The sequence below is a fragment of the Takifugu rubripes genome, chromosome 19 (assembly GCF_901000725.2).
Source record: "Takifugu rubripes chromosome 19, fTakRub1.2, whole genome shotgun sequence".
NCBI classification, from domain to species: domain Eukaryota; kingdom Metazoa; phylum Chordata; class Actinopteri; order Tetraodontiformes; family Tetraodontidae; genus Takifugu; species Takifugu rubripes.
Genome location: NC_042303.1, coordinates 15,014,657 through 15,033,604, shown reverse-complemented (window position 1 = coordinate 15,033,604; position 18,948 = coordinate 15,014,657). Strand labels below are relative to the sequence as shown.

At 43.9% G+C, this 18,948-nt stretch overlaps 3 protein-coding genes across 6 annotated transcripts in view; 1 reads left to right on the top strand and 2 right to left on the bottom strand.

The window, feature by feature from the left end:
* Positions 1-15,342, top strand: part of stx18 (syntaxin 18) — a 33,348-nt gene extending 18,006 nt beyond the window's left edge. The window contains exons 1-11 of one of the 4 annotated variants that reach the window (XM_011614220.2): positions 6,274-6,507; positions 12,554-12,621; positions 13,249-13,364; positions 13,441-13,515; positions 13,620-13,686; positions 13,792-13,883; positions 14,258-14,346; positions 14,476-14,534; positions 14,609-14,678; positions 14,755-14,835; positions 14,927-15,342. In XM_011614220.2, coding sequence (XP_011612522.1) covers positions 6,355-6,507; positions 12,554-12,621; positions 13,249-13,364; positions 13,441-13,515; positions 13,620-13,686; positions 13,792-13,883; positions 14,258-14,346; positions 14,476-14,534; positions 14,609-14,678; positions 14,755-14,835; positions 14,927-15,022 — 966 coding nt within the window. In that variant the 5' untranslated portion in view covers positions 6,274-6,354 and the 3' untranslated portion in view covers positions 15,023-15,342. Of the gene's footprint in view, positions 1-6,273; positions 6,508-12,553; positions 12,622-12,643; positions 13,155-13,248; positions 13,365-13,437; positions 13,516-13,619; positions 13,687-13,791; positions 13,884-14,257; positions 14,347-14,475; positions 14,535-14,608; positions 14,679-14,754; positions 14,836-14,926 lie in introns of those variants that run through there. The other 3 variants (XM_003973579.3, XM_029826025.1, XM_029826026.1) reach the window with 3 other exon arrangements.
* On the bottom strand, positions 3,062-6,193 carry LOC105417869 (uncharacterized). The gene is made up of 4 exons (XM_029826027.1): positions 5,734-6,193; positions 5,182-5,483; positions 4,959-5,082; positions 3,062-4,425 (listed from the first exon to the last, which is right to left on the bottom strand). The coding sequence occupies exons 2-4, from the start codon at positions 5,477-5,479 to the stop codon at positions 4,053-4,055; spliced, it is 795 nt and encodes a 264-aa protein (XP_029681887.1). The 5' UTR covers positions 5,480-5,483; positions 5,734-6,193; the 3' UTR covers positions 3,062-4,052.
* Positions 15,343-15,456: 114 nt separating the features above from the next.
* On the bottom strand, positions 15,457-18,565 carry nsg1 (neuronal vesicle trafficking associated 1). The gene is made up of 5 exons (XM_003973578.3): positions 18,377-18,565; positions 17,919-18,076; positions 17,679-17,795; positions 16,691-16,801; positions 15,457-16,583 (listed from the first exon to the last, which is right to left on the bottom strand). The coding sequence occupies exons 2-5, from the start codon at positions 18,045-18,047 to the stop codon at positions 16,383-16,385; spliced, it is 558 nt and encodes a 185-aa protein (XP_003973627.1). The 5' UTR covers positions 18,048-18,076; positions 18,377-18,565; the 3' UTR covers positions 15,457-16,382.
* Positions 18,566-18,948: the final 383 nt, after the last annotated feature.

The following is an 18,948-nucleotide window of genomic DNA, read 5'->3' as shown; positions in this document are numbered from 1 at the left end:
GAGTTGCTTTCCACCAGACCCATATGGTTCCAGTCTTCTGCTTGGCTCATTTCTGTTGGACTCTTTTCTCACTGCCTATTTATAAATACATACACGGGGCCTTTTGCCAGCCTCTGGCCTGGGACGGAGCATGAGGTTAAGAATGGGAGAAACCACCAGGGCACAAATTAGTTTATGTTTCAGGCCAGCCTCTCTGAGGAGTTCGGTTTGGGCCCTTTTGCTCGACATGGCCGCAGGGCGCATAATGGTGGCCGTTGTCCTCAACTTAAAATTTCCCAGCAGAAGCAAAAGTGTTTTACCTTCAGACGCTTTTGTCTTTTACAGATGGTGGTTGGTTGATGACGTATTCTGTGCTGTTCGCATTCTTCAGTCTATGTCATGCTGTTTTTGACTGTATTATTGTCGCCCCTTGGTTCTGTTTTAGCTGTTGACGGTGTCGCTTTCTTCTGCCTGGAACTGCCCTGAACTTGTTGGTGGTTTAGACTGAAATAGGTCATCGCCGTCAGACCTGTGCACCCGTCAGTGGTAATATGAGCGAGAGCGGTTTATTATTCCAAAGCAGACCCTGCGGAGCTCAGCTTGACTGTACAGCCGGGTAAAATACCGCTCAAATGTCGTCCACAGTAGTAATGGAGCAACATCACTGAGCCCATCGCCACTTATAGTACAGTTTGTGACCTCGCGGGTCATTAACGTGAAGGGCAAGAATTAAAATCCTGCGTTGTGATTCCGTTGGAAAAACATCTTTTGCAGTTTATATAGATGGCAAAGCTTTGGTTTGGTGGACCCAAAATGCCACTTCAGTCCTCAGAAAAAAAAAGATTTTGTCAGTCGTAATAGGGAATAATTCCACCGCTCACAGAGGATTTATCAGTAGGCTTCCTTACTGATTACATGAAGTCCACTTCAAAAGTCAGCAGTGATTGGAAACGTCAGGTTGCCATTTTCTTATGATTGGTTGATGAAAGGTATAATTTGGGGACTACCAAGACAGCAACTTCAAAAGCGTCCAGTTCCATAAAAGACTGGAATGTGAAAGCTGTCCAGGCAAAAAAAATTATCCAATTTTCTACTGGGTTTAATTACAAAGAGGATCCCCTTTCATTGGGGCAGCAGTCGCTGCTCATTTCTGAGGACCATTGTGGAAAATGGTCAAGTGGAGCATATCCAGAGTGTTTAAATCTGGGCTGTTGCACTGCGACGCGTTCAGGCCGTTTAAAGTCACAACTCCACTGAGGAGCTGATAAAAAAAGGGAATAATTATTCCATTGATGGTCACATTTTCTATAATCAGCTTCATGTTTGTGTCTGTGGTGAGGGGTGAAGCTAAATAAATAGGTGGGTGTGGGTAATGCTCCCTGGAACCACACTACTTCAGAAAGTTTCCCTTTCTTGGCTCCTGTGAGTCCCACTAAGTAAAAGCATAAATTGTGGTTAATGCTTTTACCAAAGACAATGTGCCTCAGGCTTTTTTGGCTATGGTCAGTGCCCTTTCTAATTTCAATAAAATCAAAATTCTGTAAATGTGACTGGGTTGTGGAAAATCCAATTTGCGATTTCAACATCTGGGTTTAACCCATGGGTCATTCTGTGCTGGTCCAAGCAGCTGAGCTGCATGACTTTTCCTTGATTCGTTTTCCAGGAATCTTGCATGAACATGACCTTGCATGCAATGTTATGATTCTTTTTTCTTTTTTTTTTTAAAAGAAAGTGTGCCTGAGTTAAAATATATTAATGAAATTAGCATTTTAAATATTCGCAGATGGGAAACTCTTGAACAGAGGCAATGCAAAGAAAAAAAGGCTTGTTTTAAATGTGTAAATTCCATTTCTAGTCATAAGTACACACATTGGCCATCAATCATGCAATACCTATTACGTTAAGACTGTTCACTCGAAACTGCAGCGAAACCGTGAGGTAAAGTTATGGTATGTTTTAAACATCAGTCCTTGTAGGTCCCAGCTAAGAATCATCCCTTTGAGCTCTAGAAAGTCTTCATGCAACTGTTTCACTGACACAATTTAAAGCAAACTGGCTTAAATCACCTTCTTGGCGAACGCTTCGCTTTATTCTTGCCTGTCAGTTGCTCTCAGACTATATGACACATTGAGACGGCAAAGAAAAGGAACCATTCTCACACATTTGGGGTGTATCCAGATGCCTATTTGTACGCCTGCAGGGTGTGGTGGGTAAGATTCACCCTCAAAGGCTCTAGCTCCCTCCCAAGTAATTGCTCTTCATCAGATCAAGCTGTATGACATTCTTTCGTAGTGTTTCAAATGACTACTGCCCAAAGACAGAAAGTTAACTGCCATCAAAGGGACTCCAATCTGGGTCGGTGGCTCATTAGCTCAGGTTTCATGCTACACCCTGCTTAATTGCAATGCAAAGGAGAAACTGAGGCACAACCAACGAATCAATGTGACCAGCAGCCTCCAACAGGGAAATATAAAGTAAATGAATGTGCCCAAAATCCCTTTAACAATAAAGATTTATTAACTCAAATATTTCCTCTTATCAGAGCTGGGGCCATTATAGTGGGTCAAAGGAAGGATGCATCCTCGGGCAAACCAGAGATAAGGTCCTTTGATAGAATTAAACTAACGTCAAACAGCCAGTAGATGAGTTCTGTGTAGATAAAGCAGCCAGAACTGACAGGTCTGATAATGCTCCAAACAAAGAGAAAGTGGAGATTAAGGGGTTCCTTTTCAGTCCGTTAAGTGGACCGGCCAGAGGGTTCTCCAAAACATGGCTCATCTGTCAGGGACAGGAGGAATGGATACCATCACAAACGCTTCATCCAAAGCATAGATAGCATCTCGGAATGCCAAAGAATGTTTAGTATGTAGTACCGTCCATCAGTGTTCGCATCAGTGCTTTCCCTGATCACCGTGTTTGCATTTCACATTATTTTGTAGCCATTTTTTTTTAAAATAAATAAACATTGCTGCAGACTAATGAGATACTGATCTCCACGTTATAGCTACACGTTATCTCGAATCCCAATTGTGGAACAGACAGAAATATACTGAAATTCCTGCTTTTTTTTATTAAAATGGATGATAATTTACCTATAGGAATAAGTTGCATTAATCTGAATAACAGCATGTTGCAGCTGAGAGACAGTATCGAAGGTCAGAGTGGATTAAATAAGCTGTTTAAAACTCCCGATTTACTATGGTTTTTACAGAAGAAGTTTACAAAGGAAAAACACTTAAAAAGGAGTATTTAAAAAAGTGACATCTGTCAACACGTGCACATACGCGCACATCCACAGCGTTTCATTCTGTGGCTGGATAAAAGTCAGGAAACTTAAATGTTCCATTTTATTTCTCATATAAACACAGCAGCCATTATGCAGACAGCTCATCGCCTCTGCCATCGAAAATCTGCACTCGGTCTGTAGTCAAAACTGAAAAAGTGAATGAAAGTAAAGGCGGCGAGTTAACGCTGAGGCGGCAGAAAAGGAGACAGTCGCGGCGTTTGCTAGTAACACAGTCTGCCACAACACTAACAAAGGAAATGAGAAAACCACACAGCAAATGACAGCCGTTTCTTTAGCACTCGCTGACCCATTGCTCACATCTGAGCGTCTGAACCTCAGCTGCTTACAAATACATGAATTTATCAAAATGACACACAAATGACTACATTTGTGCAGATTGCAGCCTTGCTTATGTCGGCTATTTCTGGACACTTAGCTTCCTAAATTGTGCTTTCTATCGTCAAACTGCATTTCTCGCGGTAATTCCAGACATGATGGACATTTCGGCAAATCAGCTGTTTTATAGCTCGAAGAACTTTGTTAATTTTATTACCTTGCATGATAAAAAAAATCCCTTTTATGTCTATTGATCAGTAATGGAGACTGCTCTCGTTGAGGTTCTCATGGCTCAGGCCGTCGCGCCTGTCAAGCGCCAGCTGTAAACAGAGGACACACTAAAACAGCACCATTATTTCAAAGTGTTTTCTCGATATATTCACCTGTTATTAAATAAATTGATTGTTCATTTCTTGCTTGGATCTACACGCGTTCTATGGCAGAAACTCCTTCAGTCCTCTGAAAATGGCGCTTTCATTTTCTTTTTTATCATTTCAAGTTTCAGCGTGTAATATTCCTCCTGCAGCTTGAGGACAGCATCTTGTCTCCTCAGCACAGACATTTCCAAATCCACTCGCTCTTGTGAGGACGGGCAGTGTGGGCACGGTGCCGACGTGGGGCAGGGGGAAGCCAGTTCATCGTCAGGGGCGCTGAAGCCAGTGCTAAACTGCAAGGCCAGTGATTTTGGGACATTAGTGAGGGTAATATTTGGTTTGGCGGTCGAAGTGGATGCGGCGGTGTATGTATGATGCTCCAGCTCCACCAGTGGATGTTTGTTTGAGAATGTCTCCCGCATCGTGTCCTCACCTCCGTCTTCATTACAACTGAAAGGAAAAGAACATCAAATACAGAATGTTTTTTTGTATTTCAGAGAAACTTCATGATGAGACTCCAACACTGACCTTGGAGGCTACAATATCTAACATTTAACAAATTAGCGTTTTGCTTCTTCTTCTGAAAAATTGTGACAGGTTTTGACGTCATTTAGAAAAATGATGATGGATTTAATGGCAGCGTTGCTCCTGAATTATGTCTGGTACACATTTTGTTCACCACGCCCTTAAAAACTGTAACTATTATTAGCTAAGTTAGTAAATACAGTGATACACAGTATTTTTTGGCTCATACAGCTGATTGAGGATAGATTTCAATTGTCAAATTATTAGTCTTTTTGGTAAACATGCATTTAAACATGTATGTCATGAGGAATTAACCAAAGCAAGCAAGATTGAGGCATTGCATATATCACAATGGTCCAATCTTTATACATATCATTTGTCAAGAAATGTTGGGTGTCTGGTCTATATCTTCTTATATTGTCATATATCATCTTATATTGCTTCTCCAAATCCGTTACCTCTTTTGCTGGCTTTCAAGAAGCGCGGCAGCAGAGTCATTCACCTCTTGCAAAACACCTGACAGATTCATCACAGAGATCACTATTTGGGTCACCGCACTGAAATTTTCCAGAGACATGCCGTCTGTGGGTGAAAAATCAAGTTGCATTGTATTAATAAACATGTTATTGAAGACCCAAGACAACAAATTGGTGTTACTAACAAAGAGCAGACTGTTCTCACCAGCACCAACCAGTCTTTTCTGCCGTTTGATTTCCTCTCTTGTCTTTGCCAAGAGATTTTCCCACTTTTTGTTACAGTCAGAAACGGTACGCTGAACATGTGGGAAGGTGGTGTTGATGTTTTGAGCAATGTGCTCCCAGGCATTTCTTTTATCCAGGGTTGAAACTCCAGTGCTGCATTTCCCTCTGATTATGTTTTTTTTCTCCTGCACTAACTGAGCAAGAAGAAGAGATTCCTGTTCTGTCCAATTAGACCTTCTCTTTCTTTCGGACTTGCTTTCAACGAGTTCATGAGACATTTGTCTGAAAAAGAAACATACCTGATTTGATTAATCTGTATGCACATTTGCAGTTTGATCCTAAGTAGAAATGCACACAATAAATTAAATTACCGTCAGCATGATTAAAATTGCATGAACAGGAAGGTCAAATATCCCACTTCCCTCTCAAGCTTAAGTTATTATGGTTAAGAGCTTTTCAAAATATGCTTTTTTCCCGGTACCTGTGTCTAAATTAGGGCACCAACATACTTTAGTCTATGTCAGACACTTACATGATTGAAATACTGTGAGGTCCAACTCGCGTAATATTTATTAAGTACTGCTGAACTTTAAGGTAAAATGAAAGGCTTTCTTCGCAGTCAGGGAAAATCTGCAGCGTCGCGTGATTATGACGTCTTTAGTAAGTGACGTCAGTGCTTCCCATTTGGCCAATTTTCTTGTTAAATCTGGCAACTTTTGGAATCGTCTTGTCGACTTTAATCGCCGCGACCAGCGATAAATCTAACAAGTTTTTTTCAGGTTTTGTTGGAGCCTTGCTTCCCTGTTTTGGACCATGACGTGCAAGCCCATGTCGATCTGTTTCTGTCTCCAACGAGCAGCGGGTGCTGTCGTGAGCTCATCCCCTGTTTCACAGCATTCACAGTCGGTCAGGCTCCCACAGAGTAGCCTCACCTTACGCTAGAAATGCCCCCTACGCGGCGACATTTTCCTTAAATTTAATGTAACGAATAACCTTCCACAAGATTATCCCTAAACTCTGCAAACTGGATGGTGACGTCACTCGTGCGAGTTTTTGAACAGCCAATAGCGTCTTTCCTTATTGAGGAGTTGGCAACACTTGATGACGTGTCAGATTGTTTACAGCGGTCCAGCGCTGCTGCAGCTCCACAGACATGGCTGTGGATATAACTTTACTCTTTAAAGCCAGTGTCAAGACAGTAAAAACCAGGAACAAGGCAATAGGCATAGGCTTCGACTCTCCAAAGGATGAAATTTTCAAGCGGAACCGACCGAAGGGTGGTTTTTCTCCGAGGGCGAAAGAAGTGGTGAGTGTTCCGTCCGGCTAACTTAAGCTAATAGTTAGCATCGAATCAAACAGACAGCTGCTTAATAAATGTCTTATGTGGAATTATTTTCTTTCCACACAGGTTTGGTAAGTAATTCTTAGTGTATGGAACGAGTACAAAGAACTGACATATTAGTAATGCTTGAAAGGAGCTTTATTATTTAGCTGATCACTGTCACTAACATACAGTAGGTGTGTAGAAATGTTGAAATCTCACGTTTAATTCAGCCTGTAAGACTGCACGTTTTATGGAAAAACATATACACACTGGCAAAAAATAAAATATTGACAAAGCAATTATCGTTTAATATTATCACTTCGTTCATCTTTGATTTGGTTCGTCCATTTAACTGTATTTGTGTTCAAGTGTTTGCGTCCATACATAAATTAGCTTCGCAGCCTCTTCTTAAAATACTTCTTACACTATTTCAAGAGGAGAAAATTAAAAAACTCCCCAATATTTTGATTTGTAGTAAACATAAGGCATTTGTCTATTTTATTTACATATGTACTCTACATACTCCCTTCTGTCTCTATTCCCGGTATATAGTAATTCTATATGGGTCTGACTGTAATTATTAGATTTATTTTGAGTTGGTCTTAATATTGCTTTATTCTGCATTTATAATTTTCATAAAATAGTTGATCATTGCAAATAAAAACTAACTAACTTTAAACAAATGATCCAATTAAAATGATATTGTGCTTTATAGAGCCGTTTAATATTGATTCTGATCCAAGTATTTTTTATAATCTATATGTAAAGTCTGCTTTTAAAGTTTGTTTTTTTTTATTTGTTTTGTTTCCCACACCTTGTATTTCCTATCCCATTTTTAATAAAGAAATTTGAGTTTTCACATCTAAGAAAATGGCTGAATATTGTAGTTTATCTTTTAATTAATGAATACTGCTGACCATCTTTTATTTTACATTTGAATTCAACGGATAGAGGAACCACAAATGTTTTCAAATATATTTTATAGGAATAACAACTGTTAAATATAGGAGACTAAAGTCACTTTAGTCGACTAATCTTGTCACATTAACGCATCACTCTCATATTTCTTATATAGTTCATATTGTCGGCTTCGAAAAATGTACATTGAAATGTAGCTCTTAGGCTTGTTCAAAGCTCCCTCTTGTTTCTATCTCACTTACATTTTAAATTTTAATAAGAGTGGCTACTTATGAAAACACTCCTGATGTGATTGAGAGACTTGGTTCATCATGAGGTCAAAACCGTGTTATAACTGAAATCATTGCAAAATAAGTTCAACTTTCTACATTAATATATAAGAAGTACATTTAAAAAATAAGCCAAGGCAACCAAAATAACTAGTTTGTACAGCATGCTTTTAAAGAAATATCATTAAAATATTTGTTATATTTGTTGATATTTTGGGGTGTAGGGTGTTAGGATATTATCAGTATTTTCGTCCTTCTAAATGCAGTTTCCGTGTCCGTGAATCCTCGAGGCTGATGTCTGCAGGCCTCAATCTGCTGCAGCAACCCAACACAAGCAGGTTTTTGTAAACTGGTGCAACTTTTATACTAGAAACTGTTTTTTAATAAAAGCAGCATCGCTGATTCAAAGTAACCCAAACCCATCGAGCGGGGCTGCTCTTGTGCACGTCTCGGGGTCGCCGGCTTCCTCATGCTGCAGATATTATCTCAGACATCTCCGTGAAGCAGCTTTTGTTAAAAATTGAAATAGCGAGCGTGGAATGTCCTGGCTCCTTACAGTTACGCTGCGGTTTCTACTCGGAACTCAACTATCCATTCTAGTCTGTGCCGTCTTACATATGCAGCAATTTCTTTGTTGCAAGTCTCCTCTTCACATGTATGACTGCATAAACATACTGCAATAACATTTTCTTTTGGCTCTCCAACAATTTTTGGGGAGAAAGCCGATCCTCCCAAGAGCCAGTGATTAAAGGTGGAAGATCAAAACAAAGAAAATATTAAATTAGGTCCCCAGTAACAATGTTGACGGCCTGCACCTAATGCACAACAGATGTGAGTGCCTTTCAAGACATGTATAAGTCTCCAAGTTCCCATTATAATGTCATGAAAATAGAAAAAAAGAACATCAAAGTTGACAAATACACAGTGGTTCTACTCCTAAGAGGCTTTTTCCCACTTAGAGCAATGAAAAAAAGAGCTGATTGACTAATAAGAGAGGCAGTGTTTACAGAGAGGGGTTTGTTCGGGGGAATCTTTTACCTCATAGGGCTTGGTTTGTGGTACTGTGATCTCCATTTCACCGCTCACCTCCTCTCTCCCCGCAGTATGCTGCCCTTTGAGAGTTTAAACAGAGGAGGTCACTTCAAAATTGGTAAATTGTGTGTAAAGAAATAGTGCTTGGCTCCCTGCTGTGTCTCTAGTATTGGTGTTCCAAAATTGGCTCCTCTACACAATGTTTTCTCAGAAACGCTGAAAGATGAAGCTCTCCGCCAGCATCTAAAAGTATGTAAAGAGGGTGGAACGCTTCCCAGTAATAACATTAAACTTAGATTGAAATTTCTTTTTCATGTGTTATTGACACATTAATGGAGGCTGAGTTGCTAAAAAAAGGTCAAAAGGCTGCAAAATAAAGCTTATTTTCAGTGGAGTATATTCACGTATGGTATGATTCTAGGTACTCTAAGGCCATACTGGCCACAATTGCCTTAACAAATAAAAATGGATGGATTTCAAAAAGCCTGACCTGAAAACCAGACCTAAGTTTGTTTTTATGCCATTATAATATTGAGGAATCATTCTACATGAACGTTCTAAACGATGACCCCCCTCCCCCCAGTTTTACTGATGTGTTTAAAAACAAAGGTAACTTCGGTTTCAGAACATCTGTTTTCGGTTCCAAGTTACAGTCTTTGCACGTCTTTTACTGCATGTGAAATTTAATGTATGTTTTAAATTTGTTGGTGGGAATAGCTGGCCGATGGCGCTGATAAACTCAGCCGGGCCTGAAGGATTCTCACGATCCAAGACCAGCGTGACACCCGGGAATCCAGTAGATGTTTGATCAGTGATTAAGCTAACTGTTAGCTTAATCACCTGTTGTCTCAGGATGTCTGTGATCCCTTTCTGGTTATTTCAGGGCAAATAGCCTCGTTACTGGAAGGTTGCAGCTGTGTTGCAGCTCCAGCTCGTTGAACACATAAAGCTGTGATGTGTGTTTAACTTGCACAGATAAACAGGACAATACCTCTAATAGTCCTGTTATTTGATCATCTATAGATCTTTATGTTGTGGATCATTGCATATATAATTAACACGGCTCCACAGTGTGAGCGTCGACAGTCTCTGGCGATAAACCTCCTCATGGTTTTGATGGTGGTGGAAGCATAATTAGGTTGCTGTAAAAATTGCTTTGAGTAAACACAACTCTTCTCATTAAGATCTCCGACTCTTGTTTTTGCTTTTCCTCTCGTGCTTAAGCAGAGGAGCGTAATCAGAACTCAACAAACACGCAGCGTTTACTCTAAACAATCGATAAAGCACATTAATGCAATTTAAGGCAATTTCTGATTCAGAAAAACCATCAAGGCCTTTTTGGATTATTCCTCTGTTTGTTTATAGGAAGACAAAAGGGAGCACTTTATAGAATGAGGGGTAAACATGATAATAAGATCAGCATGCGGCGGGCAGAGTCCTCCCCAGTGCAGCATCCTTTCTCATGGCTTGGCGTCAGTGTAGACAGCCCTCGGACAGAACACACAGGGACTTAAACCAAAGCGGGGCAGTCGTCATCAAATTCTGTCAGTTACCTGGATTTAACCAAAAAGAAAAGCCATCCAAGACAAGTCCTGTAGAGATCTCCCAGCTAAGCCTTTTCTCTTTTCTTCCTCATAATAATCCCCCCTGATGGTTTGTTTGGGCTCAGCCTGGGCTGCAGGGAAGTGAGGGGAAGGAGAAAGTGAGGAGGTAAAATGGGGGTCTTTGATGATGACGAGATTAGATGTAGCCCGGCAGACTGTCTCCTCCTGCCTTGCACACACCCTTTGGAAGTTGCACAAGCGCACACACACATACTCATATGTAGCTGTGCGCACATGGCCGGCCCCTTCTTCATTGTTGAGGAATTACTTGCTCTTTAGGGTCTTAAGTTACAAGAGCAATTGATCCCTGTGACCCCCTGCAAACCCTTGAGGTTGTGCTGGGAATCTGAGCCCTCGTGTATACACACAGGAGACAGCTCAAGCCTCGCAGCAACACTCCCCAGCACCTCCACCACGCACAGCCACTCACACTTCCAGCTGGTTTGTTGTGATTCTGGACGCGTCTCCGCTGGGGTTTTAGCGCCGCCTGCTGGCCGCAGAGCTGCAGCGCCACGTGCACGGCTGTGCGCGCTAATGTAGTTTGCACACAGCATAAACAAAAAGGTTGGAGCCAAGTGCTAATTGCAAGCAGAAAATATAGTTTATAGAAAAGGCTAAATTGCCATGTCAGAGGTTATATTTTCCACTTTGTGGCTGGCCAAGGATAATCTGCCGAACTGAGATTATCTAAGCTCAAATAAACGGTTAAACGTGCGCCCACAGTGCATTTCTCTGCTCTAAATGACAACTATGCCAACAGAACTGGGTTTACTGGTGATGAAGCAGGACTAGACTTGATAAGATGACATCACATGCATTTCGTAATGACATATCTAGCGTTAAAGTTAAGATGATGAGTGATACAATTATATACTGTTGCTTTCTTGACTTCGTTTTCATTATGAAAATAGTGCACTACCATTAAAATTTACTCTGGAATTATTTGTAAAAGTGGAGAAGATCTAGCAAAGCGTATGTTTTATACTAATGAATTCATGTTTCCTAGAAACAAAAGTGACATTACACTGCTTTTAAACCCTGACTGTTGGAAAATAAAGACATTTCGTTGCCTTTATCTGGAAAATTCTGATAATCCTACTGCCGCTCAAAGTTAAAAATCCTGCAACATGTATTTATAAAGGCTTTGAAACACTAGAAAGGAGCTCTTCGTCCCAGAACTGCCTTCTTAATCGCTCTGAAGGACAATTAACTCTTGACCTAAAATAATTGTATTATTACAAGGTTCAACTTGCCTTGGCGGCCCTTAAGTTTGGGCCCCGCGGCAGCAAAAGTCGCCCGTGAAAGACGACGCTGTAGCTTTTTCTGCAATCAGACTTTGTTTTTCTTGACACCTTTTTCTGTGTTGACACATTTTTGTATTTTATTTATTTTTTTCAAACGTCAAGTTTGTAGCTCAAGTAAAACACGGCTGCACGTCAGCATTAAGGGGGAATATTTAGAAAGGGTATTAGTCTGCTGGTGCCAGATTACCCCTTACAGCTGGGGCAATTTGATAATTGAGGTTGTTAGCTGAAGGCTAAAGACTGCTGGCGAGCCATCAAAATGCGCCCCCATCCTCTGTGGTCGCTGTCACAGTCAAACTCATTGTGTTCTTTTTCAATCCTCTGCTTGTCCGTGTTCTGTCTTCTTCTGGGTCCAACAGAGCCAGCTGTGTGTGTATTCACGCCAACGTACCCCCAGCCGGCGGACCGGGAAGCAATTTAGTGGGGTTTTTTTTATATTTGACCGAATTACAGGAGCAAATATTGGAGTGAACTAGTTTCCTCTGGTTTCCGTGCACACAGGCACATTTACTCAGTAATAAATAGTAACAGATCGTGAATTTAAAGTTCATAACAAATGGTTCTGTCAGGGCCCGTATGCATGGAGTCCCTCGTGGGACTCTGACGAGGAAATTGTCAGTTTGATTTTCTTTTTTTTTTAATGTGTGCGTCCCGGACCTGATGACATGTCAAGAGTAAATATTCTCAGAGAAAGACAGACATTGGTTGCCTGTCACATCCAATAAATGCAAACGCTCCTGTTTATTCTGGCTCCGGTGAAATGAAATTAGCAGAAAATGGCTTCCTGGTTCAGGTCTGAAGGTTTTCTGGAGCTGTGTTGACGGAGTGAACATGTTTGAAGGAGCATTTAAAGAGACCGTTCGACACGGAGGTGACATTTCTTCTCGCTTTATGTTGGCAGGTTACAAACATCACCAAGCTCAAAGACTTTCTGCTGCAACACAGGAAAGATTATGTCAGCGCTGGAAGGTAAGCCTCCCCAAACACCTTCAGCAAACCGCCAAAACCAACAGCAGCGGCAGCAGGGGAACCTGCCAAGGCCGCCGAAAGACAGACACGCGCGGCGGTTCAGACGATACCCGGGGCTGCTCGACGGTGCCCTCGAATACGTCTCCGCCGTGGCGCTGACGTGGCGAGGTCAGCGGCGAGTAGGGTGGTCTCCGACGGCAGGTCCCGGTCTAATCGTCTGGAATAATTAAGCTGCAGCCATGTGAGGAGTAAATCACGCCTTGGGACTAATCCAGGCTTTCCTCCCCTCAAGGCCCCCTCTGTGTAGGTGTGGGTGTGTGGAGCAGATGGAGCGTTTTGTTAGCTTTGATGATAACGCTGCCAACGGGAGACGAGAGAGATTCGAGTTGTGGGAAAGTTCATCGTGTTGTTGGGTTTGCTTCTCTTTGCCCCTTTCAAGTATTACACACGTGCAAATTCTGCCAGTATCAAACGTGTGTTTGATGACGTGGTCCAAACGGCCGAGAGGTCTCACTGACAGGAAGTATGGAAAAGTAAGGCTAAATTGGGTTGTGAAGCGGAAGATTGAGATTTGGGTTAAAGTGCTTGTTTTCCTGTAAATAACGTGATTCTTCTGGTGTCTTACAGTCTCATCTCCTCGGATCTGACGTGTATGACGGACAGCGAGCGAGACCAGATTGACCAGGACGCTCAGATCTTCATGAGGACGTGCTCGGAGGCCATCCGGCAGCTTCGTAACGAAGGTGCATTATTCTTTTACTGTGCAGCTGATTTCCTTTTATGATGCAGCGCGTTTGAGTGTTATTGTCTCTGTAGCAGAGAAGCAGCTGGTGCCGGCCCAGATTAAAGAGCACAGAGGAGTCGTTCTTGACCTGATTGAGATGTATCTGAAAGGTGAGTTCATTACTGTTGTTGACAATCACAATCCATCGCTGGACTAATAATGGTGTGTGTGTGTGTGCGCACGCGTGGGTGTGTGTGTCTGTCTGTCTTTGAAGGAGTGTGTAAGCTGTACTCTGAGCAGCGAGCCATAAGAGTGAAGAGAATGGTGGACAAGAAAAGAATGTGAGTCCACAACACTGTTGCCTTCAAGGACTTTAGAACCTCGCCCTGATGCTCGTGTGTGTGTGTGTGTGTGTGTGTGTGTGTGTGTGTGTGTGTGTGCTTCAGGTCACGAATGACACCAGAACAGCACAATCTTGTGGCAAAAACTCCACAGTCGGTGACCTCAGAAGAAAAGAGCATAAAGGAGGAAACTCCTGGTGAGGTTCTATTTACTAGTCAGACATGTAATCCATTTTTCCTTCCCCCATTTAAAAAAAAAAAAAAAAAAAAAAAAAAAACCTGTTTCCAGACGCCTCATTTATTGATTCATCCTACATAATTCACTGATGATTCAAGGCAGCAGCATTAAATGCCACGTGAATTCCAGGTGTGAACCACGTCACACCTGCCGGCTCTGATTCATCACCGCTCTCCGTCTCTACTGTAGCGTCTCATCTCTGAAATCCTGTGTGGTCAAAACTGAAGTGATTTTGTATCATCAATGAGACGGACGATTGAGGGGAAATAAAGATCCTGGGAGGTCACAAGGGTATTTCAAGAGTTTTCAAGGACCTTATTTTCATTTGAATAGAAAAGAGCGTGTCAGAGGTCCAGGACGTCACCTGGACGGATCCAGTAGATCCAGTAGAAGACAAGCTCTCTCCGGAGGAAATCCAGATGGTGCGGCCCCACTGATGTCATCACACGTGAAGATGTCAATCACGATGTCATAATCTTCTAACTGATTACTAACGTCAAGTTTGCCTTTTTACCCCTCTGGGGGTTTTATTTCTATGTGTTGCTGTCTAGTTTGAGCAGGAGAACCAGAGGCTGGAGAGTGAGATGAACAATCTGGTGGACGAAGTCAGGTGAGTTCTGTACGGATGTGGGGACCAAAAAAACCCAGGTCTGCAGTTCCTGAATATGTGCGTTCCTTCTGCAGGCAGATCGAGGGGAAGGTGGTTGAAATTTCCCGGTTGCAGGAGATCTTTACTGAAAAGGTCCTGCAACAGGTGAGTCGACGGCTTTCATTTTCAGTCCAAACACGTGTTTATTTGTGGACAAACGACCGTCTCGCTGTCCCGACAGGAAGCAGAGATCGACGGTATTCATCAGCTGGTGGTTGGTGCTACAGAAAATGTCAAAGAAGGCAACGAGGACATACGGGAGGTAATATCCTGCACCACAGCGCAATCATTCTCAAAGTTTACCTCAGGGATGTACAGTTTTGTAAACGCACTTGTTTTTCTTTCATCACAAGGCAATCAAGAACAACGCCGGCTTCCGGGTGTGGATCCTGTTTTTCCTGGTTATGTGCTCATTTTCGCTCCTTTTCCTGGACTGGTATGACAGCTAGCTGGGCGGGCAGGCATGGACTCTCTATGATAGGAAACTGTCGTGTCGTTGGCACATTTCCTCTCTGGCAAAGACACTGTGAAGACGCAGAGATCGAAAGTCCCGTCCTCCATGTTGGATCTGGTGTTCTTTATGGGGATGCAGGAACGGAGACAGGTTCTTCCCTGATGCTAACCACACGCTTTCACTGTCTTAAAGGACGCTCTGTGGAAACGGGCTTTGTTTGCAGCTTTGTGTCCACATTACAGCTTCTGTGTGGTGGGACAGTCTGTCTTTCTCCACTAATAAAACCAGTGATCGACTCTTCTGGTCCAACTTCATGGAGGATTCAGTTCATCGTTGTCTCACATAGCTCATTTCCCTGCAACCAATTTTACTGTCTAATGATTATATTTTAATTTTTGTTCTGGAAATGGATGCAGCTGGGACATTGGTGTGAAATGTGGGCACTTTATTTCAGCATTAATTCAACATTTCAATGTAGCAAATGCACTTTGATCGTGATCATTACAATGTTTGGAAAAGGTACGCAACTTGCACCTGAGGAAAGCAACAAGACAAGCTACTACTGTAAGATTTGTGCCACTACATCAACCTAAATATCTATGACGGCTGCTGACGGCCGTCCGTGGTGACGGTAAACAATGCAAAGCATTGTACAATACAGCTGTCTTCACTAGCGATGCAAAAAAAAAACATTCAGTACAGTAGCGTAAAAGGGATGAAGTAAACAGTATCATAAATAAAAGCACATGTCGTTCACAAAGATTTCAAATGGACAATCAAAATGCTGATTTTAAAGATGGGACTGTTGTATCTGGAGAGCAGCAGTGGCTGCGTCATCACAGGTCATTTATTCACAACATGGCTGCAGAGACATGGGTGAGATCCACGCTGCCGCCCTGGTGGACGCATGAGACATTTGCTGTTATCGGTTCTTCTGATGGCTCGGAGGGAGCCGACCATCAGGATCGTGTGTGCATTAAAATCAAACAAGCAACGCAGACGCCGGATGGTTCAGTCGTTCTACACCGTGAGTACGAAAGTGAGTTTTTGTGACGTGAGTATGTACAAATCTGTGTGTGTTGCTGTTGAAATTCTTGAATTTTAATGAAATAATAAGACATGCTCTTCAAACAAACCATGGCTCCGCCCACACATGAGGCTCACTCTGCCAAAATACACAACGTCCTGCTACACAACACAACACCGAACCCAAACATCAACACGGCAGCCGAGAACTTCGAGGCCCGGATCCTTCGCTCCCAGAACACGGAGAAGCTCTGAGGTATGCTTGAATGGCATGGCCTTATTATTTCCCACCTCCCCTGGAGAAGGCAAAGGCCTCCACGGCGGCGCTTTTAAGCCAGTTTCTGCGCGGTCTCCGTCTCCTGCTCGGTGACCTTCTCCTCGGACATGATGGTCATCCACGGCGAGACCGAGCGGGTGATGGTCTGCTTGGCGATGTTGTAGTGGTTGATGAGGGTAAAGAGGCGGCCACGGCCTCCGGGGCCCTGTGGCAGGTAGCTGCCGTCCATCCCCACAGGCATGCAGCGACCTTGCTGCTCCGAGGGGAGACGGACGACGCGGGTCAGCGGGTTATTAATGTGCAATAACCTGCGACGGATGTTTGCCGAGTGAAATAAACGACAGATTAATGGGTCCTTACCGTGTACACAAAGCTGTCGGGACAAGGCTGCTCATACTGGTAGACCTTGTAGACCACCAAGAACACGACGCACACCAGGAAGGCCAGAGCGCACATCACCAGCAGGGTCACCTGGGGGAGACACGGCGCTCCGTCATGCTGCAGTGAGAGACCCTCGCACGCCCACAGCACCACAAAAACGGAGATTTATCCAGAAAATGGCTGGTGTGACCATCTGCGCAGCCCGCCTCACACCCCCCGGGGGGATTACGTAACTGCTCCTGGTGTGTCTGAGAGGTGGGAGGGGAGAGGAAGACGAGGCGTCTGTGTGGGGGTGGGGGGGGTATTGCCTCGTTATGGCAAAGATGGGTGTTGAAGCGGAGTGTTTCCGCACCGCCGTGACGCGCCGCCCCGCTCGCTCAGATGATCGGCGTGCTTTTCAACCGCCTGTGCGCGTCGCGCAGACGCTCGGCGGAGCGCAGCACCTACAGCAGCGCCGCTATGAAAGAGGGCCGGGGATGAAAAGAGCAGCCTGCGGCGTTTCAAAGGAGACGCGGCGACGCGCGTTCTCTGAGGGCGGCGCGCGCTGTTGCTTTCCAGACACCTCGGAATGAAACCTCTGACGTTCGCATCTGTTGAACACAGACGGATGCTCACCTTCGGTTCAACAGCCTGTGTGAATTTCAGAGCTGGGCGGTGGAGCCCCCGGTGGTGGGTTTTATACCCCTTCTCTTTTCTATGTGAAGCACATCTGTTAGCAATGAGGGAAGAGGGGTGGGGGGGAGGGGGTGGTAGAGATGCTGCTGTTTGGAGGCCATCGCCATGGCAGCAGCTGAATTAATGAGCATTTCGGGGGCGGGGTTAAATGAATCACCCTTCGCTATTGCCCAGACATGGAGGCAAGGCCGCACACGAGATGAAGACGAGCACGGACGGAGATGCGGGGACGGGAGGGATGGAGCAGATGATCCGTGACAGGCAGAGGGGACGGAGTTCGTATTGTTCTCACTTTGAGTCGCTCAGAGACGCCTTCGATGATGCTGATGGAGAACTCTGCGATCTTGGGGGACCGTAGCTTCCCCTTCTTGCTCTCAGCATCATAGTCCGCCTTGGTCTTCACCACCACCTGAGAGAGACGTGCAAGTGACATTTAGACACACAAATGTCAATATTCATGAAGGAACAGGTTGACTTTCTCATTAAGGTACAGCGGGAATGCGGCTGCAGCCAGGAAACAAAGCTATCTCACCTTCTCCGGTGGGGGAAACTGCAGCTGACTGGCGTCTAACGGTGTTATGAGAGGGATGGTGTCGAAGCCGTCCTCGGAAACTGCCTTGCCGCTGTTTTTATCGCTGAAATTATTCCCTAATTTCACCATTTTGTCCCCACAAGAACAAACAACTGAACCTGGAGGGGAGTAAATAAGCGTTAATTACTCCTCAACCACGGGCAGGGCGGCAAACGTGATTCCCACCTTGGATCGCGCGTGTGTTCAATTTAAACCTTAAATATAAGGCTATAAACGTAGCATGATGTGATTATTTAGGCGTAAACGTCAGCAGGGAAATCAGAGGAACGAGCACAAAAGCGAGCTGCTTTTGTGGGCCAAGATAAAGCCTGACAAGCACCGAGCGAACACGACGACCTGAAGGCACCACAGCGGGAAAATGCCAACGATAAAGCTCTTTATCTCATCCAGACACTCACCAGCTCGACCTACTGGGGTGTCCGACGTCTCTCGGTGCGGCGACTCTGGTGCTCCAGTGCGGCTTTGTGTCGCCAACGGGTGTGACGCAGCCGGATTGCGGAGAGCTGCTGCACAATATGGCCAAGCGGGGTTTGTGCGCCGGTTCACCTCCGAGCTGGATGAAGATGAGGATGAGGAGGATGAGGATGCGCTGCAAGTGATGCAGCCTCCCACCTTCACCCGTGCGTGTCATCAGCGCCAGTATATGTTCCTGTGACATGTTTTATGCATGTGTTAGATGACAAAAGAGGCGACAGTTTGTTTGAATTTAAGGGTACAGACTTGTTTTGCGTAGTTCAAACAAAGAAACATTTAGTGGTCGTTACAAAGTATTCTTTAGATGGAAATCGGCGATACAGAAGAAAGAGTGCCCATCAGGGGCTCTGATATGATGCTCGTATTGCAATGTCGATGTGATTTATTTGATTTCTGATATATTTTATTATAAAATATGTATTTTATGGCTGTTGTTCTGCATTGTGTTTTTTATATGCCCAAGCGCTCACCTTCAAATTCTAACGGGATATGTCTT

Excerpts from the sequence above, each read along its gene's own strand:
- LOC105417869 (XM_029826027.1), bottom strand. The coding sequence starts at position 5,479 with ATGTCTCATGAACTCGTTGAAAGCAAGTCCGAAAGAAAGAGAAGGTCT. Across the intron at positions 5,083-5,181 it reads GAAAAGACTGGTTGGTGCTG|ACGGCATGTCTCTGGAAAAT; the intron begins GTGAGAACAGTC and ends TTTCACCCACAG. Across the intron at positions 4,426-4,958 it reads CTTGAAAGCCAGCAAAAGAG|TTGTAATGAAGACGGAGGTG; the intron begins GTAACGGATTTG and ends TTTTCCTTTCAG.
- nsg1 (XM_003973578.3), bottom strand. The coding sequence starts at position 18,047 with ATGGTGAAATTAGGGAATAATTTCAGCGATAAAAACAGCGGCAAGGCA. Across the intron at positions 17,796-17,918 it reads AGTTTCCCCCACCGGAGAAG|GTGGTGGTGAAGACCAAGGC; the intron begins GTGAGATAGCTT and ends CGTCTCTCTCAG. Across the intron at positions 16,584-16,690 it reads CCGACAGCTTTGTGTACACG|CAAGGTCGCTGCATGCCTGT; the intron begins GTAAGGACCCAT and ends CCCTCGGAGCAG.